This window comes from Echinops telfairi, unplaced genomic scaffold (assembly GCF_000313985.2).
Source record: "Echinops telfairi isolate 266 unplaced genomic scaffold, ASM31398v2 ScPeMD7_4;HRSCAF=17, whole genome shotgun sequence".
In the NCBI taxonomy this organism is placed as follows: domain Eukaryota; kingdom Metazoa; phylum Chordata; class Mammalia; order Afrosoricida; family Tenrecidae; genus Echinops; species Echinops telfairi.
Genome location: NW_022103900.1, coordinates 3,465,890 through 3,486,313, shown reverse-complemented (window position 1 = coordinate 3,486,313; position 20,424 = coordinate 3,465,890). Strand labels below are relative to the sequence as shown.

General features: G+C 39.1%; 2 protein-coding genes across 2 annotated transcripts in view; one reads left to right on the top strand and one right to left on the bottom strand.

Moving 5' to 3' along the window:
• The window catches only part of TLK1 (tousled like kinase 1), a 94,168-nt gene that overhangs the window by 4,095 nt on the left and 69,649 nt on the right, over window positions 1–20,424 (bottom strand). The window contains exons 12-19 of the mRNA XM_004703749.2: window positions 19,536–19,633; window positions 16,870–16,951; window positions 12,787–12,878; window positions 12,621–12,710; window positions 12,169–12,338; window positions 11,429–11,564; window positions 6,965–7,076; window positions 5,718–5,825 (exon numbers count right to left, since the gene is read on the bottom strand). Of these exons, the coding sequence (XP_004703806.1) occupies window positions 5,718–5,825; window positions 6,965–7,076; window positions 11,429–11,564; window positions 12,169–12,338; window positions 12,621–12,710; window positions 12,787–12,878; window positions 16,870–16,951; window positions 19,536–19,633 (888 nt within the window). The remainder of the gene's footprint in view (window positions 1–5,717; window positions 5,826–6,964; window positions 7,077–11,428; window positions 11,565–12,168; window positions 12,339–12,620; window positions 12,711–12,786; window positions 12,879–16,869; window positions 16,952–19,535; window positions 19,634–20,424) is intronic.
• LOC101638681 (60S ribosomal protein L36-like) lies at window positions 17,689–18,009 on the top strand. Its single transcript, XM_045298744.1, has one exon. The coding sequence runs from the start codon at window positions 17,689–17,691 to the stop codon at window positions 18,007–18,009; it is 321 nt and encodes a 106-aa protein (XP_045154679.1).

The window sequence follows — 20,424 nt, the reverse complement described above, 5'->3', positions numbered from 1 at the left end:
GTTGTATTTCTCATCATTGTTACATCGCACCCTGACTGGCTCATCTCCTCCCCGAGACCCCTCTGCAAGGGGATCTCCAGTGGCCTACTAATGTGCTTTGGATCTCCACGCTGCACTCCCCCCATCATTCACTATGGTAAGATTTTTAGTACAAATGAATTATATCTGTGTTAACTAGCAACCGGATCAAGAAAATGAACTTTACCAAGCCTCCCATCACCCTCGTGCGGAACCTGGGTAACTGGTGTCCTGGCTTCTGACACAGGGGCCAAGTTTGGTTCGTTCTGAACTGGATGTGGTGGAGTCTGAGAGCATGTTCTCCTAGGCCTGGGTCCTGTCCCTCAACAGTGTTTGTCAGATGGATCCATTAGGGGGCAAGAGGATTTTTACCTTGCTGCTACTTGTGTTGGGATTATCTACTTAAAACTCGACATGACACTAATCTTCTCCCAAGAGCCATTTGTCTCTCATGCAACTCTGTGCCTGGGCTTTGTGCAGGGCGCCTCCTTGCTCAGTAACTCAGCGCAACCCTAATTATACCTGGACTTGAGGCTGTGCTGGCCAACTCCATTTTGCACCATTTTAGCTTTGAAAACTTGTAAGTAAATCTAGTTAGTATTATACTAACTAACTTAGATCTTACCTGTTTAAAGTCTTTAACAAGAAACATTCTAGTAAGCACATTGAAAAGATTAAGATGGAGGGGAAAAAAATCAAGGGCGAGTTTGTGGGGCTGAAAGGCTCCCAAAGGCTACCGCTAAGGCTAAGCAGCCTGACGAATGCATGCGTGTTAGAGGCCCACACCAAGTCAGGGGGAGGTACTTGGCAAAGGTGTGCTTTTTGGGGACGAGGGGTTTAAAAATTCACGGGAACCGCCCCATAGAGCCTTTCTACCAGTTAGGTTAGAACCAAGTGCAAGAATTCCTCTTTGGCATAGTCTACTCCCTCTTGGTCATTTCCCCCCAATATTTTTATAAATACATAGGTTGTTTTTAAAAAAAATAAATTCATCTACTTTCTGGTCTTACTGGAGCTGTCAGAAAGAAAAGACAAGATTGAGCTGCCAGCACAGTTAAGATACTTTTATTACATTTATCTTTTCTCTTTGTTTTAAACTATATTACCTTGTCAAAATCTTCTAACAGTCATTCAAATAACTTTAAAAAGTCAAACCATAAAAATGTAAGGGATAAAATGTAATGCTTTGTCAACAAACACATTTGAGATTAGCTATATGAAATCAGTATATATATTTGATTGGACCTTTTATTTTATTTCAATCAAATCATTTTACTGGGGGCTCTTACATCTCATTACAATCCCTTGTGTCAACATTTGTACATATGCTGCCATCATCATTTTCAAAGCATTTTCTTTCCACTTGAACCCTTGATATCAGCTCATTTTCCCCCTCCCTCCTGTTCTCCCTCATGAACCCTTGATAAGTTATAGATCATTGTTTTCATATCTTACATCATCCTCTGTCACCCTTCACCCACTTTTCTGTTGCTCGTCCCCCTGGGAGGGGGTTATGTTGATCCTTGTGATTGATTCCCCCTCTCCCCCCACAACCTCCTCTAATCCTCCTGCTATCTCTGCTCTTACTCTTGGCCCTGAGGGGTTTATCTATCCTGGATTCCCTGTGCTGAGGGCCCTTATGTGTAGCAGTGTGCATGTTCTGGTCTAATCTGATTTGTAAGGTAGAATTGAAGTCATGATAGTGGGGGAAGGAAGCAGTATGGAACTAAAGGAAAGTTGTGTGTTTCATTGGTGCTATACTGCACCCTGACTGGCTCATCTCTTCCCTGTGACCCCTCTGTGAGGGGATGTCCAATTGTCTACAGATGGGCATTGGGTCTCCACTCCATGCCCCCTCCACCCCCATTCACATTGGGTATGGTTTTGTTCTGGGTCTTAGATGCCTGAACCTGATCCCATCAACACCTCATGATCACACAGGCTGTTGTGCTTCTTCCATGGGGGTTTGGTTGCTTCTGAGCTAGATGGCCACTTGTTTATCTGAGCTAGATGGCCACTTGCTTCTGAGCTAGATGGCCACGTATTTCTCTTCAAGCCTTTAAGACCCCAGATGCTATATCTTTTGATAGCCGGGCACCATCAGTTTCTTCACCACATTTGCTTATGCACCCATTTTGTCTTCAGCAATTGTGCCGGGAAGGTAAGCATCACAGAATGCCGGATTGTTAGAACAAAGTGTTCTTGTGTTGAGGGAGTACTTGAGTTGAGGTCCAATGTCCATTTACAACCTTAATTCTTAACATGTAGATTCAAGTACGTAGATTTATTCCCCTCTTGTTATATATACACTTATATGTCCATGCCTGTATTTAGACCTCTATAAATGTCCTTTACCTCCTGATTCTTTCCTCTTATTTCCTTTATTTCCCACCATCATGTTTGGCTTTCATTTGGGTTTAGTAATTCCTCGCTGCTACATTGCCCTTGATGAAGCCCCACTAGGCATCCTACACCTTTCTCTCCATTGACTTTAGTTCACTTGTTCTCTTGTCCCTGGGCTGGTTCCTCCACCCCTTCCTTTCTCCCATATCCCCCTGGAACCACTGGTCCCATTCCTTTAATCTCCAAATTGTTTATCCCGCCTATCTTATCTAGACAGACATGCAGAGACATTAATAAGCGGAAAAACCAGGCAAAGCCAAACAAAACAACAAAAGTCAAAACCAACAAAACAGTAACAACAGCACCAAAAAACCCCAAAATAACAACAAAAAGAAAGCCACTGACAAAAATGGAAAAGCCTATAATTAGTTCAAGGTCTGTCTGTTGGCCTCTACAAGTGTTTTCCAGTCGAGTCTGATGAGGTGCCATACTCTGTCTCCAAAGCCTATTTTTTATATTCCCCGGGGATTTCATCACTTTGCTCCCCTTGCTGTTCTGTTGCATGCCCTTAGTGTTTCGCCCCAGTGTGATGGGGTCAGATTGAGCACAGTTCCCGCACTGTGGCTGCAGTGTTCTCCCCCGTAGATCTATGGTTTAGTGAGGGACATTGTTGTCTCATGGTGGGGTCAGTTCGATGGTCCTCTCGTGCATTGTCTGCTCCGAGCAGAAATAATGTCCTCAGGGCTTGGTGGGCGAGGATGTGTTCCCCTCCCTCTCCTTCACTCTTCGTTTCTCCTGTGTGCGCTCCTCAAGCTGTAGCTTCAGTGCTGTCCTCTGAATTGCATTCTTCTGGGGGTTCTTTTCACTTTTTGATAGTGCCCTTTGACACCCCAAAATGTGAGCTCTCATGCATCTAATTCAACTATTTTTCCTTTTGCACTTGTGCCTTTATCATATTTTTAAAGGCGTCGCTTAACTCAAAGTCACAAGGACTCTTTTTTCCCCCCTTCCCTCAATCCTTCTATCAGTTTTATATGTTCAGGTATTACAGCTAGGGCTGTGACTCATTTTGAGTTAATTTTTCCATGTGGGTGAGGGAGGGACTGCAATCCATTCTATTGCAGGTGGATGTCCAGTTGTGCCTGAGTATGTGTTGAAAAGATCAGTCTCTCCTCATCGACCCCCGTTGGAAGTCATTGCTGTCTGTCCTCATGCCAGCACTGCGTCTTCTTGATAACTGTAGCTGTGTGGTCAGTTTTGAAACCGGGAAGTGAGAGTCCTCTAACTTTGCTGACTTTGCGTTTTTTCAAGATAGCTTAGCCTATTCTGGGCTACTTAAATTTCCATATTTAATTATTGGGTCAGCTTACCAATTTCTACAAAGCAGCCAACTGGGATTTGAATGGGGATTGTGTTGAATTTGTAAATCAATTTAGGGTGTTGCCATCTTGAAAATATTCATTATTCTGATCTGTGAACATGAAATGTCTTTCCATCTATTTGGGTCCTCTTTAACATCTTTCATAATGTTTTGTTTTGTTCAAGTTTAAAATCTTTCTGTTCTCTGCACTGGATTGTTCCTGTCTGTCTGTCTTTGAGTTCACTAACATTGTAAAATTGATTTTGGTTGCTTTTTCTCCGCGCTCACACCCATCTGATGAATTGTTTTCTTTTAGAAATTATACTGCTTGAATGTTTCCATTTTTCTCCTAAGCTTCTTCCTGTCCACTCGTCGTAGCTGTTATGTCCTTTAAATTCTTAAGACAGCTGTATAATGGCTGTTTTAAAGGCCTGCCCTGCTTATGCAAACACCTGTGTCATCTGAGGGTCCCTTCCACTCACTGCTTTCACCACAGTCCTCTGACTTGTCAATTGCTCCTACAAAAGTCTACGTTGAACAATGCCAGGGCTCTCACAGAACCTCATCCGTCTCAATAGTGTGTATGTTGATTAAGAACATGAAATCTGAAGGTAGACTGCCTGGCTTTTAATCCCAGCTCGTTCCATTACTGGCTGTATAATTTACAGTAAACGACTGCATCTCTCAATGCTTCCATTTCTTTATCTATAAATTCCTCTTCAGACCCATGCAAAACTTTATTCAATGATGCTGAATGTAGGAAGATCACAAGGCAGTGGATCGAAAGTCTTGTGGATCCAATGGCGGTGGAAGCATCACAGCACTGGCAGGGGTCTCCACGTGGCTCCTCAATTGCCAGGGCTCTGGCTGCATCAGTGTAGCTCCATGTGGTTTTTCAGCAGGAAGCAGCAGCAGAAAGTGTCTCCCACTTCCAGGGAGGAAGACAGGAGTTCCCAGAATCCTCAGGAGAAGGCTATGCCCACATGGAGGCCTCATTGGCTATGACCTGATTGACAGGCTAGACTCCACCCCTTTGCAAGTTGACAGGAGATTATGTAACTCCTGGATGGTCATGATCTCAACAGCAAGGTCCACACACAGCGCAGGAGGAGAAGGTAGGAGAGAGTCTCTTGAAAACCAGTACATTTTTAATGAGTAAGTCGAGGATAACCTCAAACTGGGGGGCGGCATCTAGCAATATTTATTTATATCCTAAGTAATAATTAGAAACTATCTAATTCCTGTTTATAAATTATTCTTATAACCTAGACTAGAGGTTTTCACATTAGAAAAAAACCAAATGCTGTATTTTTTTCTCAGGGTTTAGACAAGGGAAGATTCCAACAGAAGGACACAGAGAAATGAGCTCTAGGACAGCCCTTGCTCAAGAACAAGTAGAGGACAAAAGGAAGGTAAAGGTGTGGATGCTGGTGTCTGGCAGAAGTGGACACTTGTGAGCTATTGCTCTGCTACTTATCAGCTGGTATGACTCTGGGAAAGGTACTTAAATACTTATGCTATGGCTTGACTGGTTTCCTGTATTATAAAATGGGGTCACAAAAGTATCTTTAAGTTGTTGAAAGACAATAGATCTAAAGGATCAAAACAATGCCACGGTACACAGTAATCATGAAATAAGTGAGAAGTATTATTATAACTTCTTATATACTTAGATAGCTGAGGTAAAATATTAGTTTAAGCTAATGCACAAGACTTGAAGTAATGGTGGGCCCAGACTACGTGCTTTTCCTCAATTTCTTAAAAAGCAATTTGGTGTTCACAAGAATCAGAAATTGTACTTGGGTCCTTAAAAGGTAAAATGGTCACACCCAAAGTCCTGGGCAAATTCTTTTTCCAGAGCACACCACCTGAGTTCCGACTCTACCAATTTGCTGGGCAGTGGCAAACCCTTTCACTACTAAGTACTTACCTTGTTTTAAGCACAATCTACAAAACAAACTGTGCCTCACAACACCAATTTACATAAATTGAGTACCTTGGCTTCACTGCTTACAACCGGCTTTACAGGAAACTGGACCTCTGTGGCTTTCAATATTGTGTTTTCTTGCAGGATGTCTTGTTGAGATTGATTGTGACCAAATGGCTAAAAAAGGGGAACAAAATGTTAAGAAACTTATATCTCAAAACATTTAAACATAAATAACATTAGTAAACCCCCAAGCTTGTTATGTACTTATTCGGTTACTTGGAACCTACGATGCATTTCCATAGGAATAAGGCAGCTGAGAACAGCCTGAGAAAGTGCGTCCCATCAAGTGTTGCACAACTGAAGCATGATGAGACGCGGAAAACCATGCTGTTACTGTGCAACTGGGGTCACACAAAGACAGGAAAAGACATTTAAATTGTTGCCTTGAAGGTTTTTAAATAATGAAGTTTGGTTGGAAAAGAGTTAAAGTAGTAGGACCATCTGGGGAAATTCTGAAGAAGAAATTGTTTGTGCATGATACACTAATCTAAGTGAAAGAGGTTGGATTTGGCGTTAGGAGACCTACGTTTGGTCCTAACTTGCTGTGAATTTCCCGACAAGTCCCTTCCCCTCTCTTCCCTTATTTACTAAATAAAGGTATGGGTAGGAAGTGGACTGGCCAATAGCTAATGTACCTTGTAGTTTCTGACTTCGGTCATGGGAAGTATTATGACATACTATGCGTTGAACCAAACTGTGTGTGTGTGTGTGTGTTGGGGGTGTATGGGAGTGGGATATGAGGACTGGGGGAAGGGGTATACCTAAGCAGTGCAGAGAGATAAGGGACCGTGTACAGTTACTTCTTTTTCTTATCCCTCTTACCCCCTTCTAATTCCCCACAAAAAGCAAATGCAAAAAGTAAGCCAATGGCGTGACACTGATCCAAGGAAATTTCAGAAAGAAATAGCGCAAAGGACTGGCTATATTAGGAAGAATCTAAATTGACTTCATGTTAATGACACTTAGCACTTAAAGGGGGAGGGGGACCCAAAGCAATTTGCTTCTAGACCAGTCGTCCTCAAACTGCAGCCCGCCAAGGATATTTATGTAGCCCACCAGGTGATTTTGCCCCGTTGTTTTTTCACTTCAAAATAAGGTATGTGCAATGTGCATAGGAATTTGTTCAGCTTTTTTTAAAACTATAGTCCAGCCCTCCAACGGGTCTGAGGGACAGTGAACTGGCCCCCTGTTTAAAAAAGTTTGAGGACCCCTGCTCTAGACAGTTGCCAAGTCGTATAATGTAACTAACTTACCTTTCTACCATAGAGACACTGAAAAAAAATTACTCCAACTGACCACACATCAACCTTGTTGGAAATCTTTGGTGGCTCTTTTCCAACTACAAAACATTCAGGAGGTAAATACCTGTAGTTTTTCAGTTGAGGAAAAAGAAAAAGATATGTATTAACAATCTCTAACTTCAAATCTACATGTAAAAATCTTAGAATATGGCTTCGATTCATACACAATTTTTATAGTACTTTCATCAGTGAAAACCATCAACTAGAGACTACTGAAGCATTTCCATATTTGTATCATTTGCCTCTACAACCAAAATACGGAACCTTAAACAAAAAAATCATCCTTATAGATTACAATATTCTCATTTGATGTTTAATGACAAAGGAAAACCCCTTCCCACGCGCATTATTCAAACTCTAGGCAGTTATCCTAAATCACATACCTGATCAGGTAGGTTTTTAAATTTTTTTATTTAACAACCTCAATAGTACTAATTGCCGATAAGACCTGTCTCTCACTTGTAACACAAGACCCATCTTCATTTGGTAACATTTAAAATTCTGCCACCTTACTCCAATTCACTTGGCGAACACTGTTCTTCTCCCCACAATCCGAATAACTGCTCAGAGCCTCTGCGGCTTCTCTCCAGGTAGTTCTGCATCCTGCTTGCGCTGCCACAGGACTTCACAGGCTGGCCTTCTGTGATGCATTGAACTGCAATGGCACTATATTCTGAGCAGTTGTCAGGGGGCTGTCACTTATTGTGCATTTTCAAGCACAGTAGTACCATATGCAATACAGCGAGTATTTTAAAATGTATGTTATTTACTAGTTCATAATTTTTCAAAAGAGAACAAAAATAGTCACCACCTCAGGTGGTGAGAAAAAAAAAAAAAAGATCCACCAGACATGCAAGCAACACATACTTCACAAAACTTAAAAGGAACTGAAAACACTGACAAGGAACAACATAGTGAAATGAGATCTACTCTCTCATGCTTTGGTCCTGTATCCACTATGCCAACACTGTTCAGATTCCAGCAGGATGCCGGTGTGCAGTTAGGTCCTCAACTCAATTCCAACACTCCATAAACACGATGGAAGGAACACGGTCCAGACCTGCACCATCTTCACAACGGTTATGTTTGACCCCCCACCGCTGCAGCCACGGTGTCTATCCACCTTGTCAAGGGTTTCTCTCTTATTTGACGGCCGTAGACTTTTTCCAAGCATGATGTCCTTCTCCTGATAACATGTCCAAAGTACGTAAGATGGAAGTCTTGCCACGCTTGACTTTAAGGAACATTCTGACTGTACATTTTCCCACATAGATTTGTGTGTTTTCTGGCAGTCAATGGTATTTACCGTTTATACTCGTGTATAAGCTGTTTACCAGCACATTTTTAATGGAGTTTTGGTGGTAAAATTAGGTGCCCTGGCTGACATTCGGCTTATCTTCGAGTATATACAGTACTTCCATACACTTCAGTAATATTATCATGCAAGTGTATCAATTCTTCTCTGGCCTTCCTTATTCTCTACAAAGCTTTCACACAAACTTGAGGCAATGGAACATGCAATGGCTTGAGGCTGGTGCATCTCATTCCTCAAAATGACACATCCTTGCTTCATAAACCTAGTGTAATATGTTGTTTGATTTCTTGACTGCATTATTATGGTGCCAAAACTAGAGCAAAATCTTTCACTACGTTCGTCTTTTCTGTGATTGTCTTGTTATTATCTAACTTGTGGGGTTGTGAGGATTTTGGTTTTTCTCTTATGATGAGATATAATCCATAATGAAGGCTGTAGTTTTGATCTTCATGAATAAGCACAATTAAAGTCTTCTTTACTTTCAGCAAGAAAACTAATGTCATTTGTATATCAGAGGTTGTTACTGAGCCTTCCTCCAAACTTGATGGTCCACCCTTCTTTAAATGGTCCAACTTCTTGTATTATTTGCCCAGCATACAGATTGAACAAGTGTGGTGAAAGAATACAACCTGGAGTGCAAATTCCTTGACTTGAAATCATAGATTAAAGCCTGTTTTCTGTCTGAGTAACTGTTTACAGGTTTAGCAGGAACAGAATTAAGTGTCCTGGAATTCCCATTTTTCTCAATATTATCCATAATTTACTATGAGCCACACTGTTAGATGCCTTTGCATAGTCAATAAAGTGAGTAAACATATTTTAGCCATACCCATTTGACCTCAGCAATGATAAATATCATGTTCCATGTTCCCTTCTGACTCTCCCTGTTGGTGTACTGCTGCATCCATTTTAAAACTATCTTCCACAAAATTTTACTTGCATGCAATATTAATGCTACGTTCTGCATCTTACTGGGTCACTTTTCTTTAGAAAGGGCACAAATATGGTTCTCTTCCAGTTGGTTAGCCAGATAGCTTGGCATAGATTAATGGTTGCTTCTAGGAAGCTAATAGACCTCTTAACAAATATGTGAAATTTTTCGGAAATAGAACCAGCATGATACTTATTCATCATGTAAAGGCTTTCTGCACTTCCAAAATGAAATGAAAATCTGCATTTGTTTTACTATTTAAAATGTGCTTGTGCAGGAGTGTAATTAAAACAAGAATGATCCTTAAACACTAAGCTATATTGTCTCTAAAAGTTTAAAGGAGAGTGGCTTTCAGAACTGACAGTATAGATATTCAGGGGGGAAAAGATCATCAGGGTTTAGTGCAGGTGTCCTCAAACTATGGCCCGCGGGCCACATGCGGCCCGCCGAGGAAATTTATCTGGCCCGCCGGGATTTTCCCACTGGGTGTTTATTTACTTCAAAATAAGATATGTGCAGTGTGCATAGGAATTTGTTCATAGTTTTTTTTAAAACTACAGTCCAGCCCTCCAATGGGTCTCAGGGACAGTGAACTGGCCCCCTGTTTTAAAAGTTTGAGGACCCCTGGTAGTGAATGATTACATTGGAGCCATAAAAGAGAGAAACATAGATATAAAACTTATCTTCTCGTACTGACAAATACTTCATGCTTCTAGAGATAAAAGATAATTTGCAAAAGCAACATACATATGTAATTTATAAGACTGTATGTTTTAAATTTAGAAGGATAAAAGGGTTATTAAGACACTCAGTTTACCAATTACATAGTTAAACAACGTGGTTACAGAAATCACTGTGTTTTGGAGCACTGTTTCTACGAGAAATGCATTCCAGGCTCCTCCATGAAGCATCACGGTTACGTCTCATTCCCACAGAGTGGAGCCGGAGCAAGGGAAAAATAACAGAGGGGGGTGTCACCTACACAGGAAGAATGTTCTACTAGTTAAGCATGGCTGAAAACATGATTTCAATCAAGGGCTCTAGCCAAAAACTGTTGTGTCTGTTGGTTTTAATCATTAGGATTCTAAGATTTATTGTGTGTTTGGGTGGGCAGGGGGAGTCCTATTACTTAACAAAAAATAAAAAGTGTCTAAATCCTGATTAAGAATATTAACTTTTAAGTGTTTACAAATTTAATAATTATCTTTAAATATGAAAAAAATCCATGGTATCATAATTAGAATATATACCATAAGCAGAAACTGAAATGCTAAACTGATTTTTAAAAGAATGACTAATCCCTGTGGATAAAAATTAAAATGCACACAGATGGCATGTTATGGAACTGGGTGCTATGTAGCCAGCTCAACTGTTTGGAGACCCTAATGTCACCTTTATTTGTGTAGTCACTATCTTGTCCAACAAAGTCAGGTGTAGTTAACTCTCTTCACAACATGCTACTCTTTTTGCTAAACACAACATGCTACTCTTTTTGCTAAACAAATGAATCCTGAAACCAATGTCTGCTTTAAAATTGTATAGCCTACTTTCTCAACTTTAGTGAATGCGATGATAAATTGAAAATTCACTATGAAGTAATTTTTGTTAACACCTAAGAAGTTCTCTGAGTGGATGACAGTCATTCAATGATCTATATCTACTTAACTATAGTTCTATTTAGAATTGCATGTGAATGTATGAAGTCATTAAGGGTATTGGGGAGAGTCTAACTCAAAGGCCAAAAATATGCCCAATTTATCCCCTATCCTATGATCACCCAATCCCAAAAGCCGAAACCGCCAAATCCCTACGAAGAGGGCTTGGTACTTATGGTTACTCTATTTGTAATAGTTTCCCTATCATATTTAAATAGGTATTTACATTCATGATAAACCTCATCCTAAGACTAGAAAAATCGGTCAAGATTTCTTTGAGTAAGGAGTTGCTGGCTGGTAGGCACTGACTCCCCCTCCCCATCAGCTGAGCTCTGCAGTTGTGAAGATGAGAAAAGACCACCCGCTGCAGCAGTCTCCTGCCCCACTCAGAGGCTGCACACCAAGCTCTTACTGCAGTGGTCTCAAAGGCTACATGAAAATAAAACTAAATTCTCATTGAACACTGGAAGAGTCACGGATTGAAATAACTTTGGAATGCTGAGTGATGCACTTACCAGTAAGTGCCTGCTCCTTGGGAAGTTAGATCCATCCCATCTACACCATAACTGTCATCATCCATAATCTTGGAAAGACCAAAATCGGTGATTTTGATTTCTCCACATGCTGTTCCATCTACCAGAAGAATGTTTCCTTAAAAAAATATTAAAATTCCTTAAATATTAAATATTTTATTTTAAATTAAATTTAATTTAAATTAAAATATTATTAAATAAAAATATTAAAATTCCTTTAAAAATATTAAAAATCTTTTAATGATACAGACGGACAAATACTACACAAATGTAGTTTTACTTTGATTTGCAAATGTTGGTGGTCTTTTAAAAGTCAAAGTGAAACAAGGTCCCTAGCCTCCACTTGCATCAATTAAACATAAAAATAAGTACAATGAAGGTACAACAGCTAACTTTCAGGAAGTAAATATGCATATTTAAAATATGGTCAAACCAAAACAAACTCCCTGCCATTGAGTCAATTTTGACTCATAGCAATCCTATAGGACAAGGCAGAACCGCCCGGTGGGTTTCTGAGACTGTAACTCTTTATGGAAGTAAAGAATCTCATCTTCCTTCCACTGAGCATTTGGTGATTTTGAACTGCCAACCTTTAACTCTACTAGTACTCACTGAAGTTTAAAAACTGAACCCATAAGCATACTGTCTGAGCACTTAATTAAAAAAACAAACCAATATTCTTTATAACATAAAAAAATGATTAGACATGTTTCATTATTTACCTGGCTTAAGATCATAATGTATAATAGGGGGTTTGATCTCATTGAGATATCTTAGTGCATTTACAATCTGCATTACAATAGACCTAGCTTCTTTCTCTGACATTAATTTATGTTGTTTCAAATAGAAATCCAAGTCATTGCCTTCACAGTATTCTAACACTGTACAAAACCTACAATAAAGAGAAAAAAATTAAACATAAAATTGTATCCAACAATTCAAATTATTAAAATATTTATATCATTGCCATAGAATATGAAAAATAAAACCAAACATCTTTAGCACACAACATGGAAAAAAGTAACATATTTCAAGATAAGTAATACATAGTAGATGGAGATCTTAGTATTTAGATAAAATATAACTATTTTAAATGAGGTCTCATATATGCTTTATTTCACTGTCATACCAATTCTAAAACTTTCTTAAGGAAAAAAATTTTTTGGTCACTTACGTATCTGTGTCCAAAGAGAAATAGTCATAGAGCTTGACTATCCTGGGGTGGTCCAGTTCTTTGTGTATTCTGTACTCTCGGCAGGCGTGTCTAAGAGAAGAGGATGCATTAGTTCTCCACGGCCACCACACGCTTTCAGTTTATAAGACTAATAACTAATATTTACTTGTAGTAGTTTTCTTTCTTCTCGTCTCTCCAGCTTTTATTAAGCTGATGGATCTTCACAGCAGCATATCTTTGCTCATAAAGGTCAAAAGCCTAGAATTCAAGATAAATAATAGTTAAGACCGAAGACCAACTGAAGAGTCCTTGGATGATCATTTTGCACTACTGAATTAGAACACGCTCCACAATTTTTAACCATCATCTTTGCCACGGCTACATACAGGTTCAATGACACATTTATTATCTGAAATGAGATACAAATTCCATGGTGATAAATCAGACAACACGGCGCCTTAACTGATTGTTAACATCCAAGTTTAATTCTAATAATATTACACTGAATCAAGATGAAACGTAGAGCTACTGTTTGTTTTAATATAGACATATATCTCTATATCAGAAATAGCAGGACATAGGCAGGAAAACAGAGAGCTATAGTGTTTCCTGTGGATTGGATAATGAAAACCTTTTCTCTTTTCCCCTATCCATTCTCTACTGTGAAACCTGGAATGTCCCTAACAAAGTCCACTGTTAAAAAACAAAAACTAAGCTTTTACTATAAAATTGCACAAACAAATACATAAGTACAGAGTACTATGAGCCTTATGAACCGAACACCTCCTCTAAATTAAAATTTTTATCAGTATTTGCAATTCTTAATTCACTTATTCCTATTTTTCATAATTGCCTCCTCTCTTCACCATGAAGTTTTAAAGACAAAATAATTTTTAAAGAACAAATATCATGTCCCTCTTTAATATTTCAATATTTACTCTAATCTAAAAATATTACCACCTCTATATCACTAATTCCTTAATCTAATACAGATTCTAACTTCTACTTTCTTTTGTTGGCTCAAAAAAACCACTAACAACAAAGTTTTACATGACCAGCCTAATTTTTAAATAAAAATACCAAATTATCTGTATCCTTTTTGAAGTCTCACATGATTTGTACAAGTTTTTAAAGGACACTGAATATGGATAATGCTAAAGAGATTAAATAATTTGGATTTCACTTGATTTGCAAATGGTAGTGTCCTTTTAAAATTCAAAGCAAAATAAGGTCCCTAACCTTCCCTCGCATCAACTTAACATAAAAATAAGTACAATTAAGGTAAAAGTCTATACTGTCAAAATTATGAAAGCATAGACCCAGCCACAAATCAGCCCTCGTGATGTAAGTGGGCTGCTAACTACAAGGTCAGCAGTTCAAACCCACTAATCTGAGAAACAAGGCTGCATGTGCACATGGAGACTGACAGTGCGGCAAATTCTCAGAAGTAGTTCAGCTCTATTCTATAGTGTTACTATGAGACAGAATTGAGTTGATGGGCGTGAGGTTTTGTTTTTAAAATATTTGATTGAAATCAGAAGAAGGTAAAACATTTGAAATTTTAAAAATAACACAGTTCTAATAAAGATTTTAAAAAATAGCTATTATATTATTACATTTAAAGAACCAGAAAATAAAAATAATGTAAGAAAAATAAATTTTAAGACGAAAACCTTCAAAGGCAATCATAATAAAGTATCACAGAAAATAAGTCTATCGCTAGTAAAAAGCTCTCATCAATGTATATTGATTAGAATATATTCTCCTAAAGTCAGGTGAGGATTAAGAGTTTCTCATAAAGGTAATATGGCAGTCTGTTTAGCAACTGATTAAAAATCTTCCACCTTAATGAGGTAAATCTGTATTTCTTGACTTACATTGTGCTTTGCTTGTTTCCCAATGGATTCCGCAACAATGGTAAAAGGTTTTTAAGGGGTTGGAAAGCTGTAATTAGTACTTAAGTCAATATAGAAGGTTTCCAAAGCACTGACTTGCATTTTCTAATTTCTACAGAAGCCTTTTCTTACCCAATCATATCTATAAGGCAAAAGTTCTGTCATGAAAGCTATTAGAAGGCCCAAAGCAGGTCAAATGTTAGGCTGAGCAATGCTAACTGTGCTTTTCAGATTTGAGTTAGTTATGTTAGGATCCATCACAGTCGCTGTCTGGGAAGGCCTGCTATGAGTACTGCGAGCTTGACGATGAAGGGCTGGCTGTTAGTTGTCCAGTCATCCTTGATTGCATGGTGAGCCCAGGCACAAATGAACACAAGGTCCTCTAGTCCTAACCACCTCCCTGCCCAGGGATGTTATGGACCGGACCACTGGGATCAGCGGGATTCCGCTGGCCACTCTTCAGAAGCAGCTCTGCAGGCACTTCTTAGTCTGTCAGTCTGAATACTCCACTGAAAGTTGCTCATATCCCAACATGCAAGCCTCCACTGACAGACTTGTTGCTGCATATAAGGAGCATTTTATTAATCCAGAGTCAAACTTGGGTTTCCTGCATGGAATTTTATCAGTGAACTTCCACTATTCCCAAACTTTAAAATCAGAGAAATAGGAATTAGAGAAAATGCTCAAAGATTATTCTCGATGGGTGAAGAAGGTGAAACCATCACATACATCACTTTCAAGGACCCTTAAGTCAAGAAAGCAAAGAAAACAACATGGAGTACATGCTGGAACTAAGACCAGAATTGGAGCTGCGTTAGAATCCTCAGAGTCAGAACTAAAATCCAGGATGTTTTCAGGAAACCAGGGAGGCAAAGTCCCTGTCTCATTCAACAGAAAGGATCACCCTCATCATCAGCCTTGTCGATTTTGAGGCAGGGTGACCCCAGGTATGATAGTAGTTACAAGGATGGAAGCTAAGCAGATCACCAGGCCTGTCTTCAGAGGCAGCTCTGCGTAGGGTTTGGACCACTAACTTTTCTGGGCTTACCATCTACACCATTCAGGGACTCCTAACAATAGTGCTAATAGCTCACAAATATCAAGCAGCATTGTCCTATGCGATTTACATGAGTTGGCACAATTTAATCATGACAATAATCTTAAAACAACACTATTACTATTCCCAGTTGAAGACAGTGAGGCAGAAGGTAAGTAATAAGCTCAAATCCAATACAGCTGGTAAACAGGATTAATCAGGATTCAACCCCATCTGTCTGCCTTCAGAACCTAGGCGCTTTACCACTAACTATAGAGATATATAACGAAGCAGAGAGTCACATGAAGTTTGTTAAAAGGGGAGGGGAGGACGGGGGGATGATGACCACATCCGACTTGAGCTGATGTGGAGGCCAGGGAAGCATTCTTAAAGAACCGAAGTTGAAGGTGACAGTATGACCACTGGGACTTTTACAGTAGGAGTAGTAATCAGACATTTGCCTTTTTAAAAATGTTACAGCATACAAAATTACCAGTACATGCAATACCGGAAAGGAGGCTCTGGCAGCAGAGACACGAGAGGGGTCCTCAGAGCTTAATGGTGCTAATAATTGCAGCACCAAAGACTGGTTCTACCACTGCACAAAGGTAGATGAGAGAAACGAAAGCATTTTTGCTTTTGTACGTAAGGGTCGGGGTAGGGGATACATGAAAATGATACCTACTGAAGGGATTTTGGAAGAGAGGCAAATGATTTTTATTTCAGACAAGAATTTGAGGTATCCTTGAGGTGCCCGGGTGAGGGTAACAGGCAAAATCAGTATTCAAAAGGAACGTGTAGGTCAGAGATGGAATCACATAGATGATAATTGAGTGAAAGTGGGTAAAATCTCGAGAGAACACCAAATAAGAAGAGAGGCCTCAGAACCCACCATTTAAAGGTTGGCTAGAAAGATGTATCTGGGGGTGGGTGGGGAGACAGGCATAAAACAAAGGCATGAAGGTAATGAGTAAAAATTTCTACAATGACACATACACACTTGCCTTCTAATGCATGTTTAAATTAATACAAGCTTTATGATAATGTACTGTCTTTAATAGCTCCCTGCTCATCTTTGCTCAAAAGGTTATTAATATCTGACTGGTTGATGGTGACTGGACACTAAATATCTGAGGGACCCAGGGGACGGGGCAGTGTCTAGGTTCTTGAGATATGACAACATAAGCCATTGGACTGATTGTGAGAATCAGGGCCTGAAAAATCACAAAATCAATAAATAAAAGACAAACATTTTTTAGCCATATATTTCTGCATCTGTGTTATATTAGTCTGAAAAACAGAATAAAATTCACCTTACCTTATATACTTCACTAAAGCCACCTCTACCAAGCAGATGAAGTAACAAATATCTTTCATTTAACGTTGGGTGATCTTTGAACCTTATGGAGAGAAAAAATGTAGGGACATTAAAATACACACACACACAAAAGGTTCCTTCTCCATTAAATTCCACTGTTATTCTACTACTCCTGGGTGTTTCTTCCTCACTCTACTGCTAACTTTGAATTGTTTCTATTTTTTTTCTTTCTCTATGACTTCTCTACCTGTACGTGACTATCTTAAGACTTTGGTGCTCCTGGGGTTTAACTTTTATAGCTAAATAGTCTACTTCAGTGACCAATTTATAGCATGTCTACGAAGACCTAGCAACTACTGCTTTGCTCTGAGTTTTATGAAAACCTAAATCCATGCAAGCAAGAATTACTTTCCTTCGAAAGATACATATATATTGGTACTTATGGCAGCTCAAGTTATTAGAAGACTGACATATCATTAACAAATATACTAAATTGCCCTGGTTGGGGGGAAGGAAAGAGGAGCTGATACCAAGAGCTCAATAGAAAGTAAATGTCTAGAAAAGAACGATGGCAACAAAAGTACAAATATGCTTGATATAATTGATATATGGATTGTTATGAGTTTTAAAAGCCCCCAATAAAATGATAGTTTAATAATAATTTTAAAAGATTTAAATAAAAAACTAAATGGCCCTTCACTCATGATTAATTTTACTGCCTCTGGACTTTTATACAAAATTGTAATTTCCAATTCAAAAGGTAAACTTAAAAAATATCCACTGGCCTTCCGTCGCGGCAGCCATTGAAGAGTAGCAGTCATGGCTGTGTGCTGCCCTATGGCCGTGGGTCTCAACAAGAGCCACAAGGTGACCAAGAACGTGAGCAAGCCGAGGCCCAGCCGCAGCCGCGGGCACCTCACCAAGCACACCACGTTCGTGCAGGACACGATCCGGGAGGTGTGTGGCTTTGCACCCTACGAGCGAAGGGTCATGGAGCTGCTCAAGGTCTCCAACAAGCGGGCACTTAAGTTCATCAAGAAGCGGGTGGGCACACACATCCGAGCCAAGAGGAAGAGAGATGAGCTGAGCAACGTGCTGGCCGCCATGAGGAAGAGGAAGGCCGCTGCCAAGAAGGACTGAGTGCCGTGCACTCCCCCCTCCCGCCCCCAATAATAATAAAGCCTTTCCAGAAAAAAAAAAAAAATCCATTGACAGACAATTCTGCTATTATAAGTTAGTATTGATTGCCTTTACTATATATTAAGCATACATATGCATTAACTCAAGCAATCCCACAAAGTAGGCCTGGCTACCATCTCTATTTATAGATGAGAATATTGCACAGAGATGAAATAGATACTTAGTCCACACTCTGCACTCTCAATTTAAAGTAAAAATTAGCTTTACAATTTCAGACGCTCAATAAATCATATTATTTTATTGAAATTCAACTGGAAACAGCTTATACAGAAAACATTTTGGGGAGGGCTGGTGGACTGGATTTAAAGCACAATGCAAAGCTGCGAGAGAATTCACTTAATTTTTGTCCATTAGGCAAAGTCAGGTCCACAAACAAGCTTGAACACAGTTGGTAAGCCAGTTTGGAATTTGTATCCTGTTTTTTTCTCTCTTTGTAAGAATTTTAGTTTGGCAAACCTCAGGCTATTCCATAATTATATTATTTCACTCACTTGACATACTGTAATAATTTATGATCAAACATATATCCATAATCAGAAAATGGCCTTTTTCTAAGCAAGACATTCATACATTTCACAGCAGAAATTGGCCATTTTCCATCCCGATAATGCTTATTAAGTCAAGAAGCTTTAAATTAAATGACTTGTCTTAAAGATAAGGTATAAACCGATGCCCTTGTCTTTAACACAGATTTAAATTTTCTCTAGGAATCGACTGTCTTTTCCTAACTTCCTGGGAAGCTTGCTTTGAACCACTACCCCCAAGCCCACTAGCATTTTCCTTGCCTGGCTTTTTTTAACCCCTGACATCTACAGCATTCATCTTGATAACCAGGCATTTGCACTCCTTGTCTAAGCTCTGAGGACACAGTGAGAACAAAACTAAGCCCCTGTTCGCATGAAGCTTATGTCCCAGTGAGAAGAAAAATAGTACATACTGGGAAACAACCGTAACTTCATTCAGAGGGATACATGCTATGAGAAAGTATCTTAAGGACAAGGCAAGAGGCTGGAATGCAGCAGAGAGAGAGCTGGCCTAAGGAGCAAGCCACTCAGATAGCCAGAGAAGGGCCGTTCCAAACAAAGACAATGATAAGCACAAAAGCCCTTACATGGGAATGTGCTCGGCGTGTTTGAGACCAGTATGTCTAGGACACCTAAGGGAGAGGGTGGTGATGAGAGGAATAGAGCAGGTGAGGGGCCCAGGGACCAGACCATTTAATGGCTTTAGATCTTTTTCTAAGTGTGATCTGAAGCCACTGGGGTGGGCTGAGGGAAAACTGGAAGAGCAAGAGGGAAAAACGGAGACCTAACAGGTAAGAGGCCAGTGAATTTGCTTAGGTGAGAGTAAACACATCTACAATGAGACATAATAATTTATATGAAGCTTACCTGCCCCCAACAATAAAGCATAATTATCTATTGATCAAAATCATATAAAAGTGTTCAATACAAATAACAACTTACTGTGAATTATCCTCATTGTTTATTCTTTTGAGTTCTCGAATGTGAAGATTTCTGACTCTTTCCAAACGTTCAAGTTCTGCCTGGATTTCTGCCTCTTCCTGAAATTGAAGAGAAGGAACAATAACAAGTTCAATTTACTTCTGATGCATCAATTTTTACAGAAACGGGAGGAATATTATATTATAAAGCACCACTGAGTAAGAGGATTGAAGTGCTCTTTCATACTTGAGAGATGGAAAGAGATAAGGCAAAAAAACTCATTCCAAGAAACCATCTTCTACAAAAAAATCTATACCTGATGAGATGCTGAGTTTCACTCCATACTACAAGAAACATATTTTTATTATGTCTAAATGGAAAATGACTGCAAAGTAGCCCGAACCCAATATATTACACAAAATGAGCTATAAATTTTATTTCTGGCTCATCCAAATTTTAAATACATGAGGGAATTATACAGCAAAACAAAACAAAGACAAAAGCATAAAACGGGGGAAAGGCAGAATTGCTAATTATTGCTACACTTTAGAATATATAAAATGTGTGTGCGTGCGAGTGCGCGCGTGCACGCACATGCACACACACACACACACACCCCAGACTGTTTATTTTGTATAAACTTTAACTGTAATCCCACGAAGACATTAAAATTTTTACGGTTTGCTGAAGCAGATCCTCAGCAAATAATGTGTAGGCAATCACAAAAAAATTTTACTTTAGTATTCATTTAATATAAACTTTTTACTCTATTTTAAATACCATTACAAAAATATTTTTAACTAAGCACCTAGACAAACAAGTCAACACGTGTATTCACAAAAACAATAGAACTTGGTTAACACAAGTTTGAGTGGCACTGTAAGTACAGATAAACATATACTAAATTTCA

Bases quoted from the DNA above. Each gene is read 5' to 3' on its own strand.
- LOC101638681 (XM_045298744.1), top strand. From the start codon at position 17,689: ATGGCTGTGTGCTGCCCTATGGCCGTGGGTCTCAACAAGAGCCACAAG.